At 31.1% G+C, this 21,901-nt stretch overlaps 2 protein-coding genes across 4 annotated transcripts; one reads left to right on the plus strand and one right to left on the minus strand.

Moving 5' to 3' along the window:
* The first annotated feature begins 5,014 nt into the window (after positions 1-5,014).
* Positions 5,015-9,164, plus strand: LOC113862236 (cation/H(+) antiporter 15-like). The gene is made up of 3 exons (XM_027495336.1): positions 5,015-5,248; positions 5,785-6,795; positions 7,887-9,164. Exons 1-3 carry the CDS (start codon positions 5,015-5,017, stop codon positions 9,162-9,164), a joined length of 2,523 nt encoding a protein of 840 aa, XP_027351137.1.
* Positions 9,165-18,854: 9,690 nt separating this feature from the next.
* On the minus strand, positions 18,855-21,593 carry LOC113863011 (DNA ligase 1-like). Of its 3 annotated transcripts, XM_027496376.1 has the most exons (3): positions 21,509-21,560; positions 19,411-20,311; positions 18,855-19,125 (listed from the first exon to the last, which is right to left on the minus strand). In XM_027496376.1, exons 2-3 carry the CDS (start codon positions 20,302-20,304, stop codon positions 19,123-19,125), a joined length of 897 nt encoding a protein of 298 aa, XP_027352177.1. In that variant the 5' UTR covers positions 20,305-20,311; positions 21,509-21,560; the 3' UTR covers positions 18,855-19,122. The 3 variants fall into 3 exon arrangements, 2 of the variants coding, with proteins under 2 accessions (XP_027352177.1, XP_027352176.1); XM_027496375.1 differs by lacking the exon at positions 18,855-19,125 and having other exon boundaries at positions 19,145-20,311; XR_003504511.1 differs by lacking the exon at positions 18,855-19,125 and having other exon boundaries at positions 20,246-20,360; positions 21,509-21,593.
* Between the last annotated feature and the right edge of the window lie 308 nt (positions 21,594-21,901).

Here is a 21,901-nt window from a genome sequence, read left to right on the forward strand (position 1 = left end):
GCTGTGTCGTCCAGGCGAGGACTCACAGGGAAAATCTCGCCCTCTTTGGTCGCCATCTCGCTCAAGCAAGATCGAGCTCGCTCAAGCGAGCATACCAGAAAAACGTTAGGAAAACCATTATTTGCATATCTCGCTCAGGCGAGGGAGCCATTGCTCAAGCGAGATGTCATCGCTTAAGCGAGTTGTTCGTCGCTCAAAAGAGATCGCGTGGGGCTAAAGGGTATTTAAGAGATTTTTAGTATGAAAATTCATTTTATTTCTATAACTCACGTACCTCTATCTTATTCTATGAACTTTCTCTTTCCTATCACAGATAAAAGCCTTAGAAACTCCAATATTTCACCGAATACGAGCTCAATCTTCTGCTCTACAGAATCTTCAGTGAGTATCTTAAAGCTAAAACTTTTCATTTTCACTTCTACCTTTTCTATTTTCTCTTTTCTTAAAAATCTCTTATCTATAAGGTGTAGAAATACTTTGGTCCATGAACCAACCTTCTCTTACTTTCTCATCACCCAAAACTAGTTTTCTAAGGTAAGGAGAGTTCTATCTTATTACTAAGAAATTTTGTGTTTGCACGTATAATTCTATTAATTTGAATACGTGATGAGTGATAATATGTTTTTGATATGTTTAGAATATTACTTTATATATTTGAAGCATGTTTTATGATGATGAGTGTGATTTTATTTTATATATATATATGCATGAATATGGTGGACTGAGTTCGAAGGAACTAACTCTCGGCAGTGATTGAGTAATATATGAAATAATAATGAACTAAGGAGAAATATAGAAAGATGAGATAGAAACATGAAAAGGGAAAGGAAAGGATATGATAAGGACGAGTATAGATAGTTCAGAGATACACTATGAGTATGAAAGATGGAGAAAACTGGAAAGTCTTGGGAAAATGAGGGTGGTGAATGCTCCTCTTGAATTGCGCAAGACAAATGAGAGTATGAGCACCACAGGCCTCACACTCGTTTCTTGACTAAACTCCTAACCATGCTTTTGCTAAAAGGGGCCGGATCGGCACACGCTGCATCCGTGTAGCTGCTACTATTTATGCTAAGGAAGACCTCGAGGAATCCTAGGGGCAGTGAAATTGAGAAATGGAAATGTTAGTAGCATTAGACTTAGGTTGAATAAATTAGATGAATAAATTATATTTTTAATTTAAATAATTATTTAATCACTTATACTTATTTTTTATATAATGTTTTTTAATATCAATGTATAATTTACATTATTTTTAGTTATTAAATAAGTTATAAAAGATTTATATATAACTTACATTATTTTCAAAGATCGCCTCTTCTTTTAAACTTTTTCAATGTTTTTTTAATAAATTTTAGCATTAATTGATCTTGTTTTAAAAAATTTATTCATAAATAATATTTTTTAAAATATTTTGTCATCGTGTTATGATTCATGTTGTGACATTAGATAAGTGCACCAAGTTGTGTCACTGTAACATAAAAGACAAGCATCTTCCATAATATAAGATTTAACTGTTAACTTGTAAAATTATTCCTATAAAATAGTCATTGTAACAAACAAACAAAATAATATAAGAGTAAAATTCAAAAATCTAAGTTAAGATAAAATTTTCCCCGAGTCTCATTATTAAATCCTCTCATAAGTCAAGTTTTAACATCAAAATAAAGATTAAATTAACTATAAGCAATCAAATCTCTTTTTTTTTCATGTTAAAAATTCTAATTCTTAGATTTTTCTAATTAGAATAAACATTAGATTTAAGAAATTAAATAATTATACAATTATCAATATAATTATACAATTATCAATTTAAATTTTTAAGATATCAATAACTATAGTGAACTACATCTTCAAGATGTAGTTCACTAACCAATTTTTTAATTGTGAAAGTGGATCTAATGTTAATCAATAGTTGATTAATTCATAGAAATAGTAAGAACAAAAAAAAATACTTAATTATGGCAAAGAAACTTTAATCCCCTAACATAAACTCTGTCCCTAAATCATCGAAAAGAATCATTTCATCTTTGATGATAGACAATTATAAAATTTACTTATTCACCTAAAATATTTGTCTATACACAATAAATAATATAATTTATTGTCCCTAATTTACACACTTAATTGTTATGTTTGACACTTATCAAATGAATAAATAAAAAAAATTAAATCATTGAAAATTGTTGTAATATATGTATGAATCACATGAAAATTTAGGTGAGGAAGAAATCTACGTTAAAATTTTCAAAAGCTTGGTATATTAGTGGCACAAGTAATCCTTGCTTTTCAAATAAAAAGATTGAGAGCATTCTTCTCAAGGATTCTGTTTGTATTTTATTAATAATTTCTTGCTTAAAAAACAAAAACGGCACAAGGACTACTTGAAGCATTCCACAAAAAATTGTTGGGCAAATGCTAAAAAATGAGTTAAACTTGAGACAAGTTTCCATAATCTTATCTTCAATTTCTTTAAACTTTTGTTCAATTTGAAAATCTTAAGGATTATGAGTTAGGAACTTCATGTGAGATTTAGCAGTGATAGTAGATGAAGAGTGGTATGGAGTTGTAAGAGGTGATGAGTAGAGATGGAAATAAGTTAGGCTTTTTGTAAATAGGTTGGTCTGTCTAATAATTTTGAAGCTTAAGTCTAGTTTATTACCTATTATAAACTTTTTATTAATTTGAACTTTTTAAAAGTCTGATTTGTTCTATTAGCTTTTTTAATAGCCTACTTTGTATCAATAGGTTATTAAGCTTTCTTATAAATAAACTATTAAACCATTTAAATAGGTAAGATTTTTAAAAATCATAAGGTTTATATCTAAATAAATTATTAAAAAATGATATAATATAAATAAGTACACAAGATTATAAGAAGATATGCAAAAAACTGTAGCAAGCAGAATTCTCTCTCTCATAGAATATGTAATAGAGACATTCTTCAACTCTAACGAAAAAGATTAGGATTTTTAATTTAAAATTTTATTATTTTAAAATTTAATTGATTTAAATAGATCATTCTAATAGGCCTAACAGATTTTTTCTTAAACTCAAACTTGACCTATTTAATTAATTAAATTTTTTAAAAAGGTTAAATTAAGTCTATTAATTAAATAGGTTAAGTCGGGCTAAACTTTAAATAAGTTAGGTCGTAAGCTCCTATTGGATGGCCTAACTTATTTTCATCCCTAATAATGAGTAGGATGAAGAAATGAAAGAGTTTATAGAGATAGAGAAAAAATTCAATAAATTTGAAAGTATTTTACATTAAGATTTGAGATAATTTTTTTAATACAGACCAAAAAGTAAATTTTAGTAATTTTAAGGAAATTAAAAGTAAATTTTAATTCATTAAAAATGAATAGTAAAAAGATATTAATGCATTCCCATTATAATTTATAATATATCTCTACCATAATTTTCAATATAAACATTTTATTATTATTTTTTGAAAAAAATACTTATTAATTTTTCATTTTTATTTGGAATGGTTCAAACAAAAGAGATAATGTCTCGTGGAACCATTTTAAAACTAAAAGAAGATATTACATCAATTAGGTTAGGATCCATTAACACCAGTAGACTTACACTAAATCTCAACTGTACAAATCAATAATCTAAATGTTGAAAAGTTACATGTTGTTTGATTAAAGCAATAAAGTACAAGCACGTAGAAAGAGATAATTTTTTAGCCATTAAATTATTAATTTGTACGGTTGAAAACTTAAAATTTGATGTAAGTCTAAAAGACTTATACCTAATGTCAATGGCTCTTATCCCCACTAAATTAATAGTAAGTTTGATGAATAGCATGTAATTAAAGCAAAGAATATTTTGTTTTGGTAAACAATACAGAAGGTGGTAACCAGAAATAAAGTATTATACAGCTGTATATATATTAGCTACCGTTGAAAAAAGTATATGTTAACAAAACGTTAAAAACAACTGATGTTAAAATACCATGAGCAAAATTGAGTAGAAAGGATGAACAGAGTTTTCAATAGAACAATATCTTCACACCATGCATCTTTTCACTAAGCTCTTCTATGTGGTACCCCTTAAGTACGACTTACATATTTAATTGAAAAAAATAAATGTATAATACAATTTTTTAAATTATAATAAGACTTAATGGCTTAGGGGGGCTTTTTTGAGGAAAAAAAACTAACATAAAATATACATCATGTTAATGGCTAATTTTTTTTAAATTAAAACTTGTATTTTCAGTACACAACTTAGTTTATGAATTAATTTAAAAATAAAAAAATCATGTACTATAAGTTGAATTTAAATAAAATAATAATAAATTTATAACTCATTTATTACATTATTTTTTTTATATTTGATATTTTTCATCTATGACTTGCGCTAAATTTATAAATACTTTTAAAGCTGCACCATTTTAATAATTTTATTTTTATTTTACATTTTTATTATTTTTTAAAGAAAAATAACATATTAGATACAGTTTAAATTGGAATTTTTTTATAAAAAAAACAGTAAATTAGTGAAAATAAATTATTGTATTTTTTTAAAAAGTTTTGTCAACATAAGATTAAGGATAAAAAGTTAATAATAGTAAAATTTATTAGAAAAGAAAGTATTTATTGTGTTTTTATAACTTTAATACAATAACTATGTATTTTTTTTATAAAATTTTTTTATTTGTGAATGCTTAAACTCAGCCTTAAAAATTAAGATTAACAAAAATCTTTTTTAAAGATAAATTTGAGCATGAAAAAGAGAGACGGGCATGTACACCTTAAAATGGTGGAGCAACGAAAACGACATGTCTATTTTAAGCAAGCAAACCGTATCATAATCATAATGCTTCGATATCTAGCTGGAATTAAGTGTCCTCTGTTCATCATATCTTTGACACGTTGGTGAAACCTTTGATGTTTCTCTTAATTGTGTTGAGCAATTTGTGAATTAGGGGGAGAAGATGATGATAAGTTCTTAGATCGCAAGATCAAAATAAGAATTAATTCATCATATTGAATCAGTTCAAATGAATTTCTCCAACTTGGAAGCCAATTATACCATTTTCGTAAACTCTGAAGACACGGTGCCGGTCTGTTTCAATAGGACTACGTTACACGGTTCCGCCCTTTGGTTAGAAAATTCTATAGAGAACACACTCCCAGCATTTGGTCTGCAATTTGCTATTGTTCTAGCACTCAATCGCATTCTGCTCCTTGTTTCAGCGCTATACCATGTACCTCGTATTGTTCCCAACATTCTTGTAAGTACTATTCAGCCTATCATGATATTTATCGTTGGTTGATGGATTCTTAATCTTCACAAAATGACGATGAAATAATTCAAAACGTAAATGTGACAGCTTTATGGGATCACCTTTGATTTTTAACACAATTATTTGTACAAAAAAAATTAATAATTGACCATTTATGTGCTACCATCATCATACATGATTAATGCCAGACAGCTTTTAATGGAGTTATGTTATTTGAACATTTTTCCAATGCCTACATTATTTGTTTATACTACATCACATTTGTTTATAATTTTTTCCTCTCTAAGGGTATCAGTTCTAAGGTGTTCAAACAACATTACTGTTTTAATAAAATTGTTAATACGAATTTGTGTATTTCTTTCATACAAAAGAGTACTTTTGTTATGACAAAATAATTATTTAAAAGGAAAAACTGAAGAATAAACTATTATTTTCTTTAAAAGCTATGGTTCCAAACACGTTATATGCTTAAATTTCAAATATTCATTACTAATCATCATCAAATTGTGTGATTATGTACCTAGACTGGTTTTTTATTAGGTCCATCTGTTATGGGACGTTGGAAAGCTTTCGTGAGAAACGTATTTCCATTTGGCAACATGGTGCCATTAGAGACCATGGGAACATTGAGCCTTGTTTACTACATGTTCTTGGTGGGTCTAGAGATAGACTTCAAACCACTAACAAGGTTACGCAACAAGAAGGCCATGCTTATTGCCATTGTTGGCATAATCTTCAGTATACCAATGGGGGGTGGCTTGTACTTCATGCTTGTCACCGACATGGGGCGTAAAAATTTGTCTCATCTCACCGAAAAACACGTAAAGGGGTCATTGTTTTGGGGAATTATCCTTTCTTGCAGTTGTGAGTTTTCTGAAATGGCAAAAATCCTTTCAGACCTTAAGCTTTTGGTCACAGAAAATGGACAACTATCTCTAACAGCTTCTCTTACTAATGACTTGTTTTCATGGACACTGTGTGTTTTGGCTCTAACGGAATTCTATTACACTTCAGTACTAGCATTATTTATCACCCTTGCGGTTGTGTTGGTTTGCTTTTTCGCAATTAGTCCTCTTACTAAGTGGTTATTCAACAATGTTGGTACAGGGGACCGAGAGTTCCTTGAGTCACAAGTAATATTTTTGTTGCATGTACTGTTGGTCATTGGGCTTCTCACTGATGGGTTGGGCATGCATTCCATAGTGGGTGCTTTCTTTTTGGGTGTTGTGATCCCTCAGGGGGCACTTAACAATGCAATTCAAGATAAGGTGCTTGATTTTGTGGCTATGTTCATGATGCCTCTGTTCTTTCTGGCTGTTGGGGAGAGAATTGAGATCCAAAAATTGGCTTTGGACACGCATTGGATAACCTTGGTGATGGTTATTGTGCTGGCCTTTGTGGCAAAGATGGTGTGCACTTTCACGGTCGCTTGGTTTTACCAAATGCCTTTCATGGAAGGAGTGTCCCTTGCGTTGCTCATGAATATTAAAGGAACAATGCCATTTATCATTCTTTGCACCGGCAGAGACAGACTCGTAAGTTATCCTCCAACTTTATGCTTTAGAATAATATGAGCATGCTTCTCCATCTAAGGTTTGATGAATTAAATTTAACATGAGCAATGTTTTAAATTGCTCTTACAATATCATGGTTGGGAAGAGTTTCAAAACCAGCTTACTGTTGTGAAAAATTCAGCCAAATGTCCCTGGTGCAATTATAATTGAGATCTCAAACTTTATTATTGCGATCAGAATTTTAATTGCAGACCGTAATTTAAAATCCTATATATTGATATAGTACCCATTAAATATATATAACCAATCATAAATTCATGTTAAAATGACAATTTTAAAAAAAAAAAATTTGCTTCTGACATTGACCAAATGATGGGCCCTTATGCAAGAATCGCTGTCATTGCTTGTGTCTATTGGCAAAATGATGATGTAGGCCCTTATGCAAGAATTCCTTATTATATTAACATGTAGATTGAAATCAATTATTTCTAATTTGTTTCTTTTTAATTAAAAAATGACACATTATTGAAAGATAATATCATTTTATTGGAAAGATAGAAAAATAAAGGATAAGAATTAGGAATAGGTTATTTAGCCCTCAACATCTGAAAAATGGTTCATATTTAAGAAATAATGTTATGTTACATTCGTAATAATAAAATTTCTCTTTCTCAAACGTTTTCTCACTTTACCAATATATTTATTCATCTTCTAATTGTTTGTGCATGAGATATACATAATATATACAATACTTTTTAATTTGCAATTATTTTATAATAAATAATTTTTATTTATTTATTTTTATCATGTCGATTATCTTCACTCTTTCATTCTCGTCTGTCTTTAGTGTAAAACAAAAGAAGTGTAATAAACACTTCAATATGTATATATCTTGAGAGAAATAAGAATTAAAACATATATATACGTGCGATAAAATGATGCAATATGATAGAAAGATACAGATTAATAGAGATAACAATGAGTGTTGATATCATCGTGTTTATAAATCAAAATTATAAAACAAAGTTTGTTGTGTAATTGTAATTTTTCATCATGCAAAAACTTACGCCCATTATTGATGATACACACCTATTCATACATCTACCATGCAGGAACTGGACAACCAAACCTTCGGGGTGATGCTAATCTCATGCTGGCTAATGACAATTCCCGTGGGGCCAATCTTAGCATCCATGAGAAAAACCATCACAACAAAAAAGTGTTTAGGGAGCCAAAGAACCATGCAAGGCACACAAACACAACCAGACTCACCCCTAAGAGTCTTAGCTTGCATCCACACAAAACGCGAAGCATACGTAATCATCAACCTCTTGAAATCCTCATGTCCCTCAGTTAGGACCCCAATCCAAGTTCTTGCTCTTGAACTCAACAAAATGACCAATTGCCCCGCTTCTTCCCTCATCATAAGAGACGCTCGCAAACCCTCATTTCCCTCCAAATCCTCCAAACTCGACACTGAAGACACCCTCTCCTCCTTCGACAACCTTAACCAAGCCATCTTTGCCGACAAAATGAGAATCATTTCAGACTACAACTCCATGCACAAAGACATCTTAAACCTCGCACGTCAAAGAGGTGTAACCCTAATCTTAACCACACTTTATAAACAACCAACCTATGATGGCTTAGGAGCAGGTGTTGCGACTGCAAGAGCGGTTAATATTATTAACCGTGACCGTGCAAGTAAAGATGAGAAGAAAGTGGTGTTGGAGAATCTTGCTAAGGAAGCGCCTTGTTGTTTGGCTATACTTGTGGATAGAGGATTGAGTCATAAACGTTCCAAGGAGAAACATATAGCTATGTTTTATGTTGCTGGGGAGGATGATCGTGAAGCTCTTTCTTATGCTTGGAGGATGAGTAGAAACACTGAGGTTAAGCTAACGGTGGTGAGGCTTGTTTGGGAGAACCCTAATGATGAGTTTGATGAAACGGATAAGGAGTTTATTAAAGGGTTTGTGCAACAAACGGTGGACATGCCTAGTGTGAGGTATTTGGAAAAGGTAGTGAGGGATGAAAAGGAAACGGTGAAGCTTTTGAATAAGATAGGGAACAAAGGGTTTGATTTGTATATTGTTGGGAGAGGGCATGGGAGGAAGATGTCATTGGCACAAACGGTGGATCCTGTGCTGGAGGAGCCTGTGTTGGGGCCTCTTGGGGATGCATTGACGGATTTGAATTCTGCAGCTGAGACATCTATTTTGATTTTTCAGAGATATGCTGAAGTTTGTGATGATTCTTCTAGTGGTGAGAAACATGCAAGATCTGCATGTGCTAATGCACAAGCACAGGTTTTTGACGGCATGGTGGAGCAGCAGTTATTGTACCCTCCAATGAGGTATCCGCCCATGGTTTTGAATCAGTATGCTTGAAATTTATGTGATGCGGGTCATCTTAGAGTGTGAATGATTTTGAGGGAGAGAAAATCCTGAAAAATTATCTGTAGTTTATCATCAGTTTAGTTTTAGTTTACTTTGGTCTTGTTTCTTGTCTGTAAAGTTATTTGTTTCTTTGTTTTTCGGCAACGAAGTTTAATGAGGTGGTAGTGTACAGAGGGAGATGTTAGGCCCAATTTAAAGATTAATTAAGTAGTTTTGTCTAGTAACTAACGTTGTAAAACTTAGGCTAATATACATATATAAGATGATTCTCACAAGGTTTCCTTAATGACAGATAAAAATGGTAAGCTATATAGTCTTTGCTCTTTGGTGGTGGTCACTTGATATTAAGTGGGTGTTTATTCTCTTTGAAGTAATGGTAAGCAATGTCATCCAGCCAATTTCGTTTGATGAGTGTTTTTAGAAAATCATTCACCATGTTTAATTATGAGTATACATAAAGAGAAGGTTAACTTAAAAGTTTGATCCTATTATAGGACTAAACAAATTTTCGAAACTTAGAAGAAATTTATTTTTTCAGTATTACTAGTTCTGATACAAATATATAGTATAAGCAAAGCTTCAGAAAATAGAACACATAAACAGGTAAGGTGTTTTGCTACAAACAAACAGTGATTACTTAATACACTCCAAAAAGTATGGGTGGTGCATTAAGTTGATAAAAATAAAATTCATATAACTAACAAAACATAAAATAAAAATTACAAATCACAAAATCAGGGTATACAAAAGAAATTTCAACAACGTTAACACTTTCATTTAAAATTTTTTATGGACACTCCACACAATTCTTTCAAAAATCTTGATCTTGAGAGAGCTTTCGATAGCATATCAGCAACATGAATATCTAAACTACAATGAATTAGCTTGATCTCATATTTTTAAAATTTTCACATACAACATGAAACTTTACTTTGATTTTTTCGCAATAACTTGTTGATTTGTGAACAAAAAATTATAGTTGCTTTTGGCCGTTATACTTCTAAATCACGTAGAATTTTTCTTATCTAAATAGTTTGGTTTCAAGTTGTAACTATTTAAATTGAGTAGTGTCTCTCAAATACCTAAATATTCTCTTAAAGTGTAACTTATTAGGATTTTTGTAAGGTAGTTAAATCAGAATTTAAATTGTGAATCATAAAACCTATTTTTTGAATTATGAATCAAATCATATCTTAAATTGTAAGATTCAAGATCAATAATTTAAAATATAAAAAATATAAATATAAGAGTATTGTAACAAAAAAAAATTATATATTAACATTTTGAAGTAATTAGTATATAGCTAACAATGTGATATAAATTTATAAATAAATTAATATTCAAATCATAACACGCAATCACATTATCAAAAAAAAAAATTGCTCAAATTCAACATACAATCTTTCAAAAAGATAAACAAAAAATGACAACAAGTTACTATAGCAAAAGTTCAAATAAATAATGTATAATCATTTATTATCTCCAAGATCTATGTCATTTAGTTCATCTTCTTCATCTTCCAAAATCAAAAGTTCTTCCTCTTCCACCCCATGTCTAGTAATGTCTTTAATTTCATCATCATCTTTTTTTATAGATTTTTTTTTTCTTATCAGCATTGGCATTTAAGTTTCTTGGACCTATAAAACCAAAATAATGGAACAAGCATGACAATATATATTTGAGTAAATAACTTTTTAGTATTTTTTATTCAAGTTCTAATTTTGAATCTACAGAAATACCACTCTTTCTTTTCTTGCTTAAAGCTCCCTCATCAAAAGTAAAGCACTCATATATATCCATTCATAAAGCATTATTGAAAAAGTAAACCTCTTTTTCAATAATTCATTCATTATCTGATTCAATATCGAATAAGCATATGGGATCATAAGTCTCTCCCCTCTCTTGCTCTATACTTTTACTCATCTCTAATTGTAGATTATATTTAACAACACAAGTACATTTAGTCTTTGTTGTTTCAAGGGATTTCTTCTTTTATTATGCATTTGATCAAAAATGCTCTAACTCCTTTCACATTTGTTGCACTACATGTAAGACTCAAAATTCTCACGGCTATCTTTTGCAACTCTTTACCCTCTCCACCATTACTCTCCCACCAAAAGCTATCAAAATTCAAAACAAAATATGTATAAACAATTAGCAAAGTATGTCATGTTACTTATTGGTTTATAATTATTTGTAAAGTTAGCAAAGTATGAAGACATATTCATTCCAAACAATTCTTTGGCTAACTTAAATTTCTCAAGTTATTGATCAATTAAAAATCTTGTCCTTCTATCTAAAATCATTCTTTCAATGGTTTCATATAAACCATATAAAACCTCATTATCTGGATTAAAACTTTTGTCATAGTAAAACTTAACCAAACAATAAAAAAAGATTCAGGATGAATAGGAAACTATATGACATTTAAGATATTAAAAATGTCTATTTATGTAGGATTGAGATACTATGCAAATGCATGGAGAGGTCTATATATTTGTAAGTTCCACCTAATATCAATGATCTTCCACACTTTCTTATACCTTGACTTTTTCTTTTGGAAATGTTTAACAATTTGCTCTTTGGCTCTATCTATTGCTTCATAAATATATGGCATGATTGGTTTTGAATCACCATCTATAAGTATAATGGAATTACACACTTTAGACAATATTTAATGGATTTCCAAAATTTATCATCATTAAATACTATGCTCATCACTTGCTTAGAGCTCTATTAGCATAAGAACTACAACCAAACTTTTCCAAAATAAACATAGATCTAAAAGCATTCTTTTGTTGCATAATGCAATTTAATGTGAGATAAGCAGTTGCAAGCCTTGTTACAGCTGGTCTAGCTAACTCCCTTCCCTTAGAATGCTTTCTGTACAAATTAAGGACCCATGTATGCATACTTATATATGTAAGTTGTGACTTTCTTTGAATTTGTAATGGTAGCATAGAAAATTGGAAGCTCTCCAATATCCTCTAGAACTAAATCAAGGCAATGGGCTGCACAAGGTGACAAAATAATCTAATTCTCTTCTCTTCTAACATTTTTCCTACTGCCACAATTATCAATAGATTTTAGAAAAACAGTCCCACTAGGTCTACTAACAAGAAAATTAGTTAGTGATCTTCCTTTCCTATTTGTCCAACCATCACACATCAAAGTACAGGCCCATTTTTCTCATTCGCTTTTGTATTTCTCTAAATTTTGATGGATGCTATCAACTACTTTTTTTCAAAAAAGAGACTCTTACTTCATGATAAGTAGGAGGTTTTAAACCCTTGCCAAATTCTCCATTAGTTTTCACTATTTGAATAAAATAGGGCTTCTAACCAAATTAAATGGCAAGGCATTAGCATAAATGCATTTGCAAATTTCTTGAATGACAACATCTCAATCTTTGAACATTGTATTTATTGTTGTTTGCTTCAAATTTTAGATGTCCCTCCATTTTCTTTGTTGACAAAAGAATTCATACTTCTCTTTTGATGACCACTTACATTTTGGGTCTCATTTTCTTTAGAAAAAACTTCAAGCTATTTTGACCCCTTTTTTTTACTTTCTCTTCCAATAGTTTGATGAATATCTCCTTTACCTCATCTGAAACACTTGTACATGCATTTGGCCTTGTTTTAGCTAAATGATGTTTCCTCCTTACAACTCTACCCCAACAAGCATGAGAACAATATTTGCATTTCACTAATAGCCTGTAAAGGAAACACTTTCATAGTGTTTCCATGTGATATCACTTTCCTTTATTTTTTTGGTAAGACCCATTTGTCTCTCCAATTAGCACACAACAAGCAAAAAGGAGAGGAGAAGTAAATAAAAAATAGGAACTATAGTAGAGGGAGGGAGACCAACAGAAATATTGAATATGAAGTAGGAAATATATAGCATTAACAGTGTATATGGAGAAGAGGAAAGCGTAGGAATGAGTAGACAAGATTTTCTTTGACTAATAAATAGTAGGTTGATCGGCAGAAGCATGAAAAATCGATATTTCTGTAAAAAAAATAAAATTAAAAATAATAGCTTTTAGGATTTTTACTAAACTGAGTCGTCGACCTGACCTGTTTCTTGCACGACCTAGAATCATAGCCAATATCCAAATTCGGGATTCAGCCTCGATACGTATGATTCAACCGATTCTGGCAATGATTCAAGCATTAATTTGATTTTGCATCACAATTCATATTCCTGAGAAATGAAATTGAATCGAATCATTAATATCATACCATGAATCACACAATACTAACTACACTAGATTTTTTTGTACAAATCTTAAGAGTACACTAGTTGTATGCATAAGATCCAATCTAGAAGAAGTAAGATATAATAAACTATCAATCGAGCTTTTATATAAAGAAACATCAATCCTTTTAGATCCATCATCCTAGGTGAGTTTCAAATTTTGCAGTAAAGGAGTAATGGTAGATTTGCAATTATACATTATGAACTTTTTGAAGACTTCATAAGAATACTCCTCTCAATTCATAAAATCTCCATCAAGAAGTTGATCAAGTGAAGAAAATAATTTATTTTCCTAAGGTAGACATTATAAATTATTTTTTCATCTCCTCCATAAAATTCTTGACTTTTTGTTGATCATTGCTAATCACTAATAATCATCAACATACAAAGAGACAATTAAAGAACTAGCATCCATTGACCTTCTCACAAAAAGAGTAACATCCTTCTCACTTCTCTTGAAACCTTGAGTGTAGAAGTTATTGTCAATTTTGTTGTTACCAATCTCTTAAGGAGCTATTTTAGTCCATACAAGATTTTTTATTAAGCTTATACACTTTATCTTCACTTCCACAATAAATCTTTTAAATTGAGCAATATAAATCTCTTTAACTAAGGTTATCATTTAAGAATGCAGGTTTGACATCTAAATATCAAATTTTTCACTTCATTTGTGTAGTCAAAGCTATGAAACATGAATAGTATCTATTCTTGCAATTGAAGCAAAGGTCTCCGGGTAGTCTATTCCAAATTGCTAAATGTACTCTTTAACAACAAGCCTAACCTTGTATTTGTTGATGGGTCCATTAGGGTTTTACTTCACCTTATAAATCTATTAAACTCTAATAAGGTTTTTGCTTTTAGGTTTATCAACTAACTGCTAAGTCTTGTCTTCAATAATGTTTATCTCCTCTTTTATGGCTTTAGTTGTGAAAGGTTCAAAAATAGTAGTGTTACATATGTGATAAATTTTAGAAAAAGATTTAGTACCTCTTACAACATAGTTATCGTCAATATCTTCTTTATGAACTTTATATTCTCTCTAAAGTGGAAAAAATTGAATACCTATCCACTTGAGAAGTCTCGTAATTCTAACAAGTATCTCCATCCACCTTGACATTTCTACTACCAAAAACTTTACCTAAATCAATGTTATAGACTTTATAACCTTTAAATTATGAGCTATAGTCTACTAAAATTTATTTTTTTTCAAATCAATGCTTTAACAAGAAAATTTTTTTCACCTTTGACTATTGGACCTTCCCTTATCCCTTGTTTGTGAGACAAATTATGTTACTTTCTCTTGTTTAAGAAATCTCCTTTGTTTTTTAGCGTAAAGATCACTTGCAAGCTCTATCAATTTTATCTTAAAAAGATCTTTGAACTCTTAAAGTAAACAAATCTTGCATTCAAACCTTTTAAGAGTATGAAAACTTTTTTACCAGTTCTATTGTAACATCCTTAATTTTTAATTACCATGATAAGTGTATAAATTCGGTATAAAATAGAAAATAAGTTAAATTACATTAATGGTTAAATATGATAATTTATTAATTGTATATTCCGTTCAATTTTTCTCACAAACACAAAAGCTTGAAAAATAAAACCATAATAATTTAAATAACTTAAGAAAAGATCAAAATAACATGATCCTATCTTGTTCTCATAATATCTAAAAAAATATTTCATTATTTACAAATATTCATAACAGTTATCAAAATACATTAGGACTATTTGCTAACATTTTACAAATACACAAAATAATATCAGTTCTAATGAGCAGCCTGTCCATCACATGACCAAGTAGCACTAGTCATTCCTATGCCAACCTTCTATCATCGCTAAGTCCTCAAAATTCAAGTCGTCATCCGAACCAAGATACAAATCACCCGGATCTGCAGTGACCTAGGTACCCGTGATCTGCTCGAATGTCCATCACGATGGTCTCCCGAAGTGATCATGGTCGTGATATGTAATCAGATAAGTCGCTGCTGCTGGAGTCCTCACAGTACCAGGGAAGATATATATACAAAGAGTATGATGGATTCTATGTACAGGGAAATCAAAAGGAACACTAAAGGCTAGTTTCATTTCCATCCTAACCATCTCAGTAGGTACCTCATTATCATATACAATAATTCTAAAGAAACTAAGTCTCTGGTACTCATTAAATACATAGTTCAACCTATTTGTTACAGAACTATCTACTAATCTAATGTTCTCGAGTGGTGTTGTCATCTGAATTCCCTGAAAGGTTTACGTAAGGATGAGTCTCTATTCATATTACCAAGTATACATTCACAATTTGTCACATAGTAAAACAAAGATCATACAACAATCAATCATGTTACAAAATCATACTCATGTACACACAAAAATCTTTAAGTGTTCAGCTTATTACTTTTCATCTCTCTCTTATACTCAGGGTTCTCATTTCACTTTCACTGCCCCTGGGATCCGTCGAAGTCTTCCTTAGCATAGATAGTCGCTAGATAGCCGCAACTACACGGATACAACGTGTGCCAATCCAGCCCCTTTTAGCAAAAGCATAGTCAAGAGTATAAGTCAGGAAATGAGTGTGAGGCCTGTGGTGCTCTTACTTTCTTTTATGTTGCACAATTCAAGAGAAGCATCCACCACCTTCATTTTCCCAAGATTTCTCAATCGTCTTTATCTTTCACACCTCCAGTGTACCTTTGAACTATCCATAGTCGTCCTTATCATATTCCTTTCTCATTTCATTCCACTTTATCTGTATTTTCCTATTTCATCTCTATATTTTCAATTCTCTGTTTACTAATATATTATTCACACTTTTATCTCTCTATTTTACTCTAGTTTTATTATTATATCATACATCATTCAATCATTGCCGAGAGTTAGTTCCATCGGACTCAGTCCACCACATACATGCATATACACTCAAATCAATGATCATACACTTCATTAAACACTACAAAACATACTTCAAACATAATAAAAACACGTTCTCATCCAAAATACACTCAAAATCATGCATTTCATCACAACCTTTTCATGAATACAGACATATCACTTTCTTGGTAACAAAATGGAGCTTTCCTTACCTTGAAATGGAGGTTTAGTAAAGGGTTTTTTATGGTTTTTGCTCAAAACGTGAGGTTCTTCCTAAATATCACAAGAGACCTCATTCAGAGATGGAGAATCAAGAAAATAACCAAAGGAATGGAGAACTAAGCTTCAAAAACTTACCAAAGAGCAAGGGAAGTGATCTTCGAGACTTTGATAGGAGAAAAGTTGGGATTTTTCCAAGGATTTGTTGAGAAAATGAGGAGAGAAGTCAGAGAGAACATATGAGAGTCGTGACTTAGATTATAATCCAAGTTTCTTAACTTGTAAACTCTTAAATACCATTCAACTCGCGACATTCTCGCTATAGCGAGCTAATTCTCGCTACAGCGAGATTTTCTCTCACTACCGCAAAAAAATCAGACAAAATTATACCTTACTGTCTGTCATTCTAGCTACAGCGAGAACTCTTCACTACAATGAGAGAATCCTTGCTACAGCGAGAAGATTCTAGCTACAGCGAAAGAGTACCAGAATGTTTGTTTTTGAATGCTGATTTCTCACTACAGCGAGACACATCTCGCTACAGCAAAAAATCCTGCAACTCACACTTTTAAAACTCTCCTAATTTCAAGCAACATGCATTAACAACTCACATCAAGTATAAAATTAGTAATTAATAAAATAAGGGTGTTAAATCTATTATCTTAGAAGTTTTTCTCTCATCAATCTGATTTAGTTTACAACCTTCAAAATTTTGGTCATGAAGTGCTTTATGGTTTGAGCCTCATTCATTTTCAATGCTTCAAATTTTCTTTTAAGGTATCAAGTTTCTCCCAAACTTCTTTTGTTATATTTAAATGAGATTCTCATAAAGACATCATCATCTACACAACAGAGTGAAGGATGATAAAAATCTTAGCCTATTGATAACTTTCTCACTATGAAATCTCATTTGAGTTGCATTAAAATTTTCTTGCAGAGGTGATGGATTAGGATGTTTCCACCACTTCCCAAGATCATAAGCTCTCAACTAAGCTTCATCTTCACAACCTAGACTTCGTAGTTCTTTTCTATATAAATACAAGAGGTGCTACTAGAGAAATGTTTAAAACCATAAAAAAAGGTTGGGTTTTCTTTTTTGCCCAACTAAATTCTCACTTTGTTTTCTGATTTTTCAAGTGAAATTTTCTGGTTTCTCTAATTTTTCTCATAAGTCCCTCAAGAACATAAAGGCTATGAGTATTGTTAGCACTCAGCAAATTTCATAATTGTGAAAAATTCTTTCTTTTTCAATATTACTTGTTATTGATACAAATACATAGCATAAGCAAAAATTTAAGAAAAAAAAATGCATTCCAAAAAGTATGGCTCGTTGTACACTAAATTAGAATAAAAGTCACGTAATTAACAAATTATAAAATAAAAATTACAAATCATAAGATAAGGGTGGACATCAAAATTTCAGCAATACTGACCTGATCCTTATACTTTATTTGTCCCATTTCTCAATTTGATCTTTATAACTAAAAAAATCATATTTTAATTATCGAATTAGTGCCTACTGTATGCTCTTGCTATATTATTGTTAGAAAATTACTAACTAATCTAATGTCTGAATTTGAAGTGTTCAAATGCCAACAACCAATCAAGAATCTTCTAATAATATTATAACGGCAAGATTGATTCGATAATCAAAATATTCAAGATTTTAGTAATTTGTTACGAACTCAAGAACGATGTCCTACATAAAGAACAAGTAATCAAGATGGATAGTAATTAATGTATATAGCTGAGGTTAATCTGGACACACATCCCAAATATGTTCAACAGTTTAAAATTAACTCAATCAAAAATCAATTCTTCCCAACTTTAAAGCGTATCCTTAGTTATTGGAAACTTTCACATGTCACTTCAAGAAATACACAATGAATAGTTGATCCAAGTCATTCTTTCAATAACAACGGAAACACATTCTTGTATTATCTTTGAGAACTATCTCTTTCTCCCCTAAGATCAAGAGCCTTTAAATTCTGAATCAATTTCTTTTACATAATCTAGCAAATTCATACTAAAGTTGTGTTTATTGTCAAACTAAGACCTCGATACTCTTTTTTCCCCTGTTCTATTCTAGTCAGATTGTACCATGCGAGATGATATACATGATTTAAAAAAAAAAAAAACAGGTAACTGGTAAGGTATTTTGTGAGACTGAGTTATTTTATTTGTGGATGTGGTCAATAAATATACCAACCAATAGTCTGAGTTCAGCTTTAAAATCAGAATTATGTAGTTAAAACATACCAATCTTTCGTTAACTATGTTGATTAATGTAAATGCAGAGTAAAAACACATTAAGAAGTAGTAGTAGACCTGCTTGATTTTGTTGAGACAATTTGATTTGCACAGAAAAACAGTCTTCTGGATTGAAACCCATGTAAATAGTAATTGGTCATTAATTTCCCTTGACGATTCTTCCTTACTGTCCTTTTATTTGTTTGTGTTCTTGACCTTAAACATAGAATCCTAGTTAATAGTTGAATCTGGGGTTTAAGAAATTGATTGCCAGAGTTTTTCACTTTAAGTAATGTCTTCCACTGAATGGAGTTGACATTTTAGACACTAAAAAGAGCACAACCCGTCACTGAGAAAGAGAGACAGTAGGAAATCAAATCAATCCCATATAAAGCATAAGAATGTGCACATATATCACTTCTCACGCATAAGAAAGACAGCTTTATTGCATAAAACAACTCATCAAGTACAAACATAGTTTACATAGTATGCAAGATACTATAAGTGTGTTCTGAAATGCTTCTATACCTCATCCTTGTCCTTCTTGTTAATTACAACATGTTTCCGTTCTGTGTCTGTCATCATTTTCATAGCATACAAGATAGTGTAAGTGTATCCTAAACAATTTCTATACCTCATTCTTGTCCTTCTCGTTGATTACATGACCATCAGCTTCAGCTTCCTTTATTTTCCTTTCTATATCTGCCTTCTTTTCGAGAAGTGCTTCTATTTTTTCATTAACTTTCTCAAGCTTTTGCTTCAGCTTGCTTGGATCCTTGATCTTGTCCTTTCCAGTAAGTTTTTTCTTCTTCTCTTTCTCCTTCTTGTCCTTGTCTTCTTTTTTCTTCTTTTCTTTTACTTCATGCGCTTCATCCTTCTCTTTATTTTCTTTTTCACCTCCCTTCTTGACTTCTTCTATATCAATATCCCTTACAGAAGCCCCATCCTTGTTATCCTCTATCTCATCCTTCTTCTCATCTTTGTCCTTTTCCTTTTTATGATCCTTCTCTTTATCCTTCTTTTCTTTTTTCTTCTCCTTCTCTTTTTTTTCCTTCTTCTCTTCACCATCATCATCTCCTTCTTTTTCTTTGTCCTTCTTTTCTTCACCCTCCTCCCCATCACCTTTTTCCTTCTTTTCCTTTTTCTTCTTTTCCTTCTTTTTCTCCTTCTTTTCATCATCCTCATCATCATCTTCTTTGCCCTTGACCTTCTCTACATCAACTTTGTCATTTTTGTTTTTCTTTTCCTTTTCCTTTTTCTTCTTCTCCTTTTCCTTTTCCTTTTCCTCCTTTTTCTTCTCACCATCTAAATCATTTTCTTTTTTTTTTCCCTCACCTTTGTCCTTCTCCTCCTTCTCTTTCTTCTTTTTCTTTGATTTATCTTCATCTTTATTTTTTTCCTCTTCCTTAACTTTTGAATCCTCTTCCTGGATTGATTTATTCTTCAGATCCCGTTCTATCTCCATCTTCTCTTCTTGTACATCACCTGGGTTGTAGCCCTCAATCTTGATTTCATGGGAGTCTTCCATATATATTCTGTTTTTACAAAGTGATGATGTTAAACTTAATTAAATCCAACAGGTCCCTGAAACATATGCATGTCATAGTAAAGTCAAACCATCTATTAAATAACTTGCTTGATATGGTTACAGGAAAGACATTAGCTAAACTCCAACATATTGAGTTAATCAAGAGTTAAATGAATGGAGCCTCTCCAAAATCAATGCTGAACTTACAACACAAGCTAGGAAAATGAGAATCAATCAAGCTCTCACAGAATACTCAACGAGGATAACAGAACTAAGTGCCAAATATAAGGAATTGATATATAAAACATCAACTGAATAGATTCAAATTTCATTATTCTTAGACATAGAATTGGAAAACGCACTAACAATTTGTTTAAAACTACAATGTCAAACAAAATAATTCCCAATCAGTTTGACTGCAATTTGTTTCTATTCAATTGGAGTGAGTTTAGATTCACTTTGAATGATAATGAATCCACATTTACTTATAACACTAGTAGTTCCCATTTTCACGTTTTTCAAATACACAAGATATGCAAAGTAAAGTATACAATTACAACATATCACCGAAGAAAACTTCGTTAAAAAGAAAAAACTGAGAATCACTAAAATTATGCACAAGATCTGAGATTATCAGCAGCAATATGCAAAATAATCAACCACTGAATTAGTAACCAAGTATTTAATTTAATTATGACATCTGGGACTTTCCATAGCCCATCCAAGCAAAAAGATGCCAAACATGGATATCCGGCACACATTGGATATGTTAGCTATATTCTTCAAACTTATGTCAGCAGATCCAAAATCCAAGATCTGCTTAAACACACGCATTCGAATCTGAGCGGCCTCTTCCTTATGAAAACTTTTACATCTCAAGAAATGAAAGCTAACCAGACAAGAATTTTCTCCTCAACCAAAAGCAGAACAAATTAAAACAAAATTTGAAATAAAATCTGGGCATTTAAAAAGTCAACAAGATCGATCAATTTTTCATAGTGAAAGGCACACAGATAATTCAATTTTCGATCAATCACGATATGAACGTAGATAAAGTAAGCCTTAGAAAATATGCTAAAAAATACATAAACATAAATTCAAAATAAAACTATAATTAATAACATTAAAATAATTCTGAAAAATGATTATTTAAAACATAAATTCAGTTTGAGAATTGGATGAATAGTTTAAAAGAAAAATGTACCAGTGGTGAAGGCTTGGTTATGGAGAGAATGAGAAGCAGCTTCTGGAACGTAGGTGTGGTGATTTCTTATTTTCGGGGTATTTATAGAATTTTGGTGATGGATTAGTGCAAACATTATGTTACGTGTTGATCACACTGGCTTTGACGCGTATGTGAGTTAGAAACAATAAAGAAGCAGTTTCATTTTTCTATAAAAAGTTGTCAGTGTCTCATTCACCTAACTTGACGGTGCGTTTTTCTCTTCTTCCCGTGTTGCATCCGTAGAATCTTTTATAGCTCGCCTTTATAGTTTTACTTGTTTTATTTTTAGAGGTTTCTTAACTTTAAATTTTATTACTCAGTGTATGTATTTTTAAAATACTCTAATTTTATTAAATATATATTTATTATATT

The sequence above is a fragment of the Abrus precatorius genome, unplaced genomic scaffold, assembly GCF_003935025.1.
Source record: "Abrus precatorius isolate BTA unplaced genomic scaffold, Abrus_2018 Scaffold3, whole genome shotgun sequence".
Lineage (NCBI taxonomy): Eukaryota > Viridiplantae > Streptophyta > Magnoliopsida > Fabales > Fabaceae > Abrus > Abrus precatorius.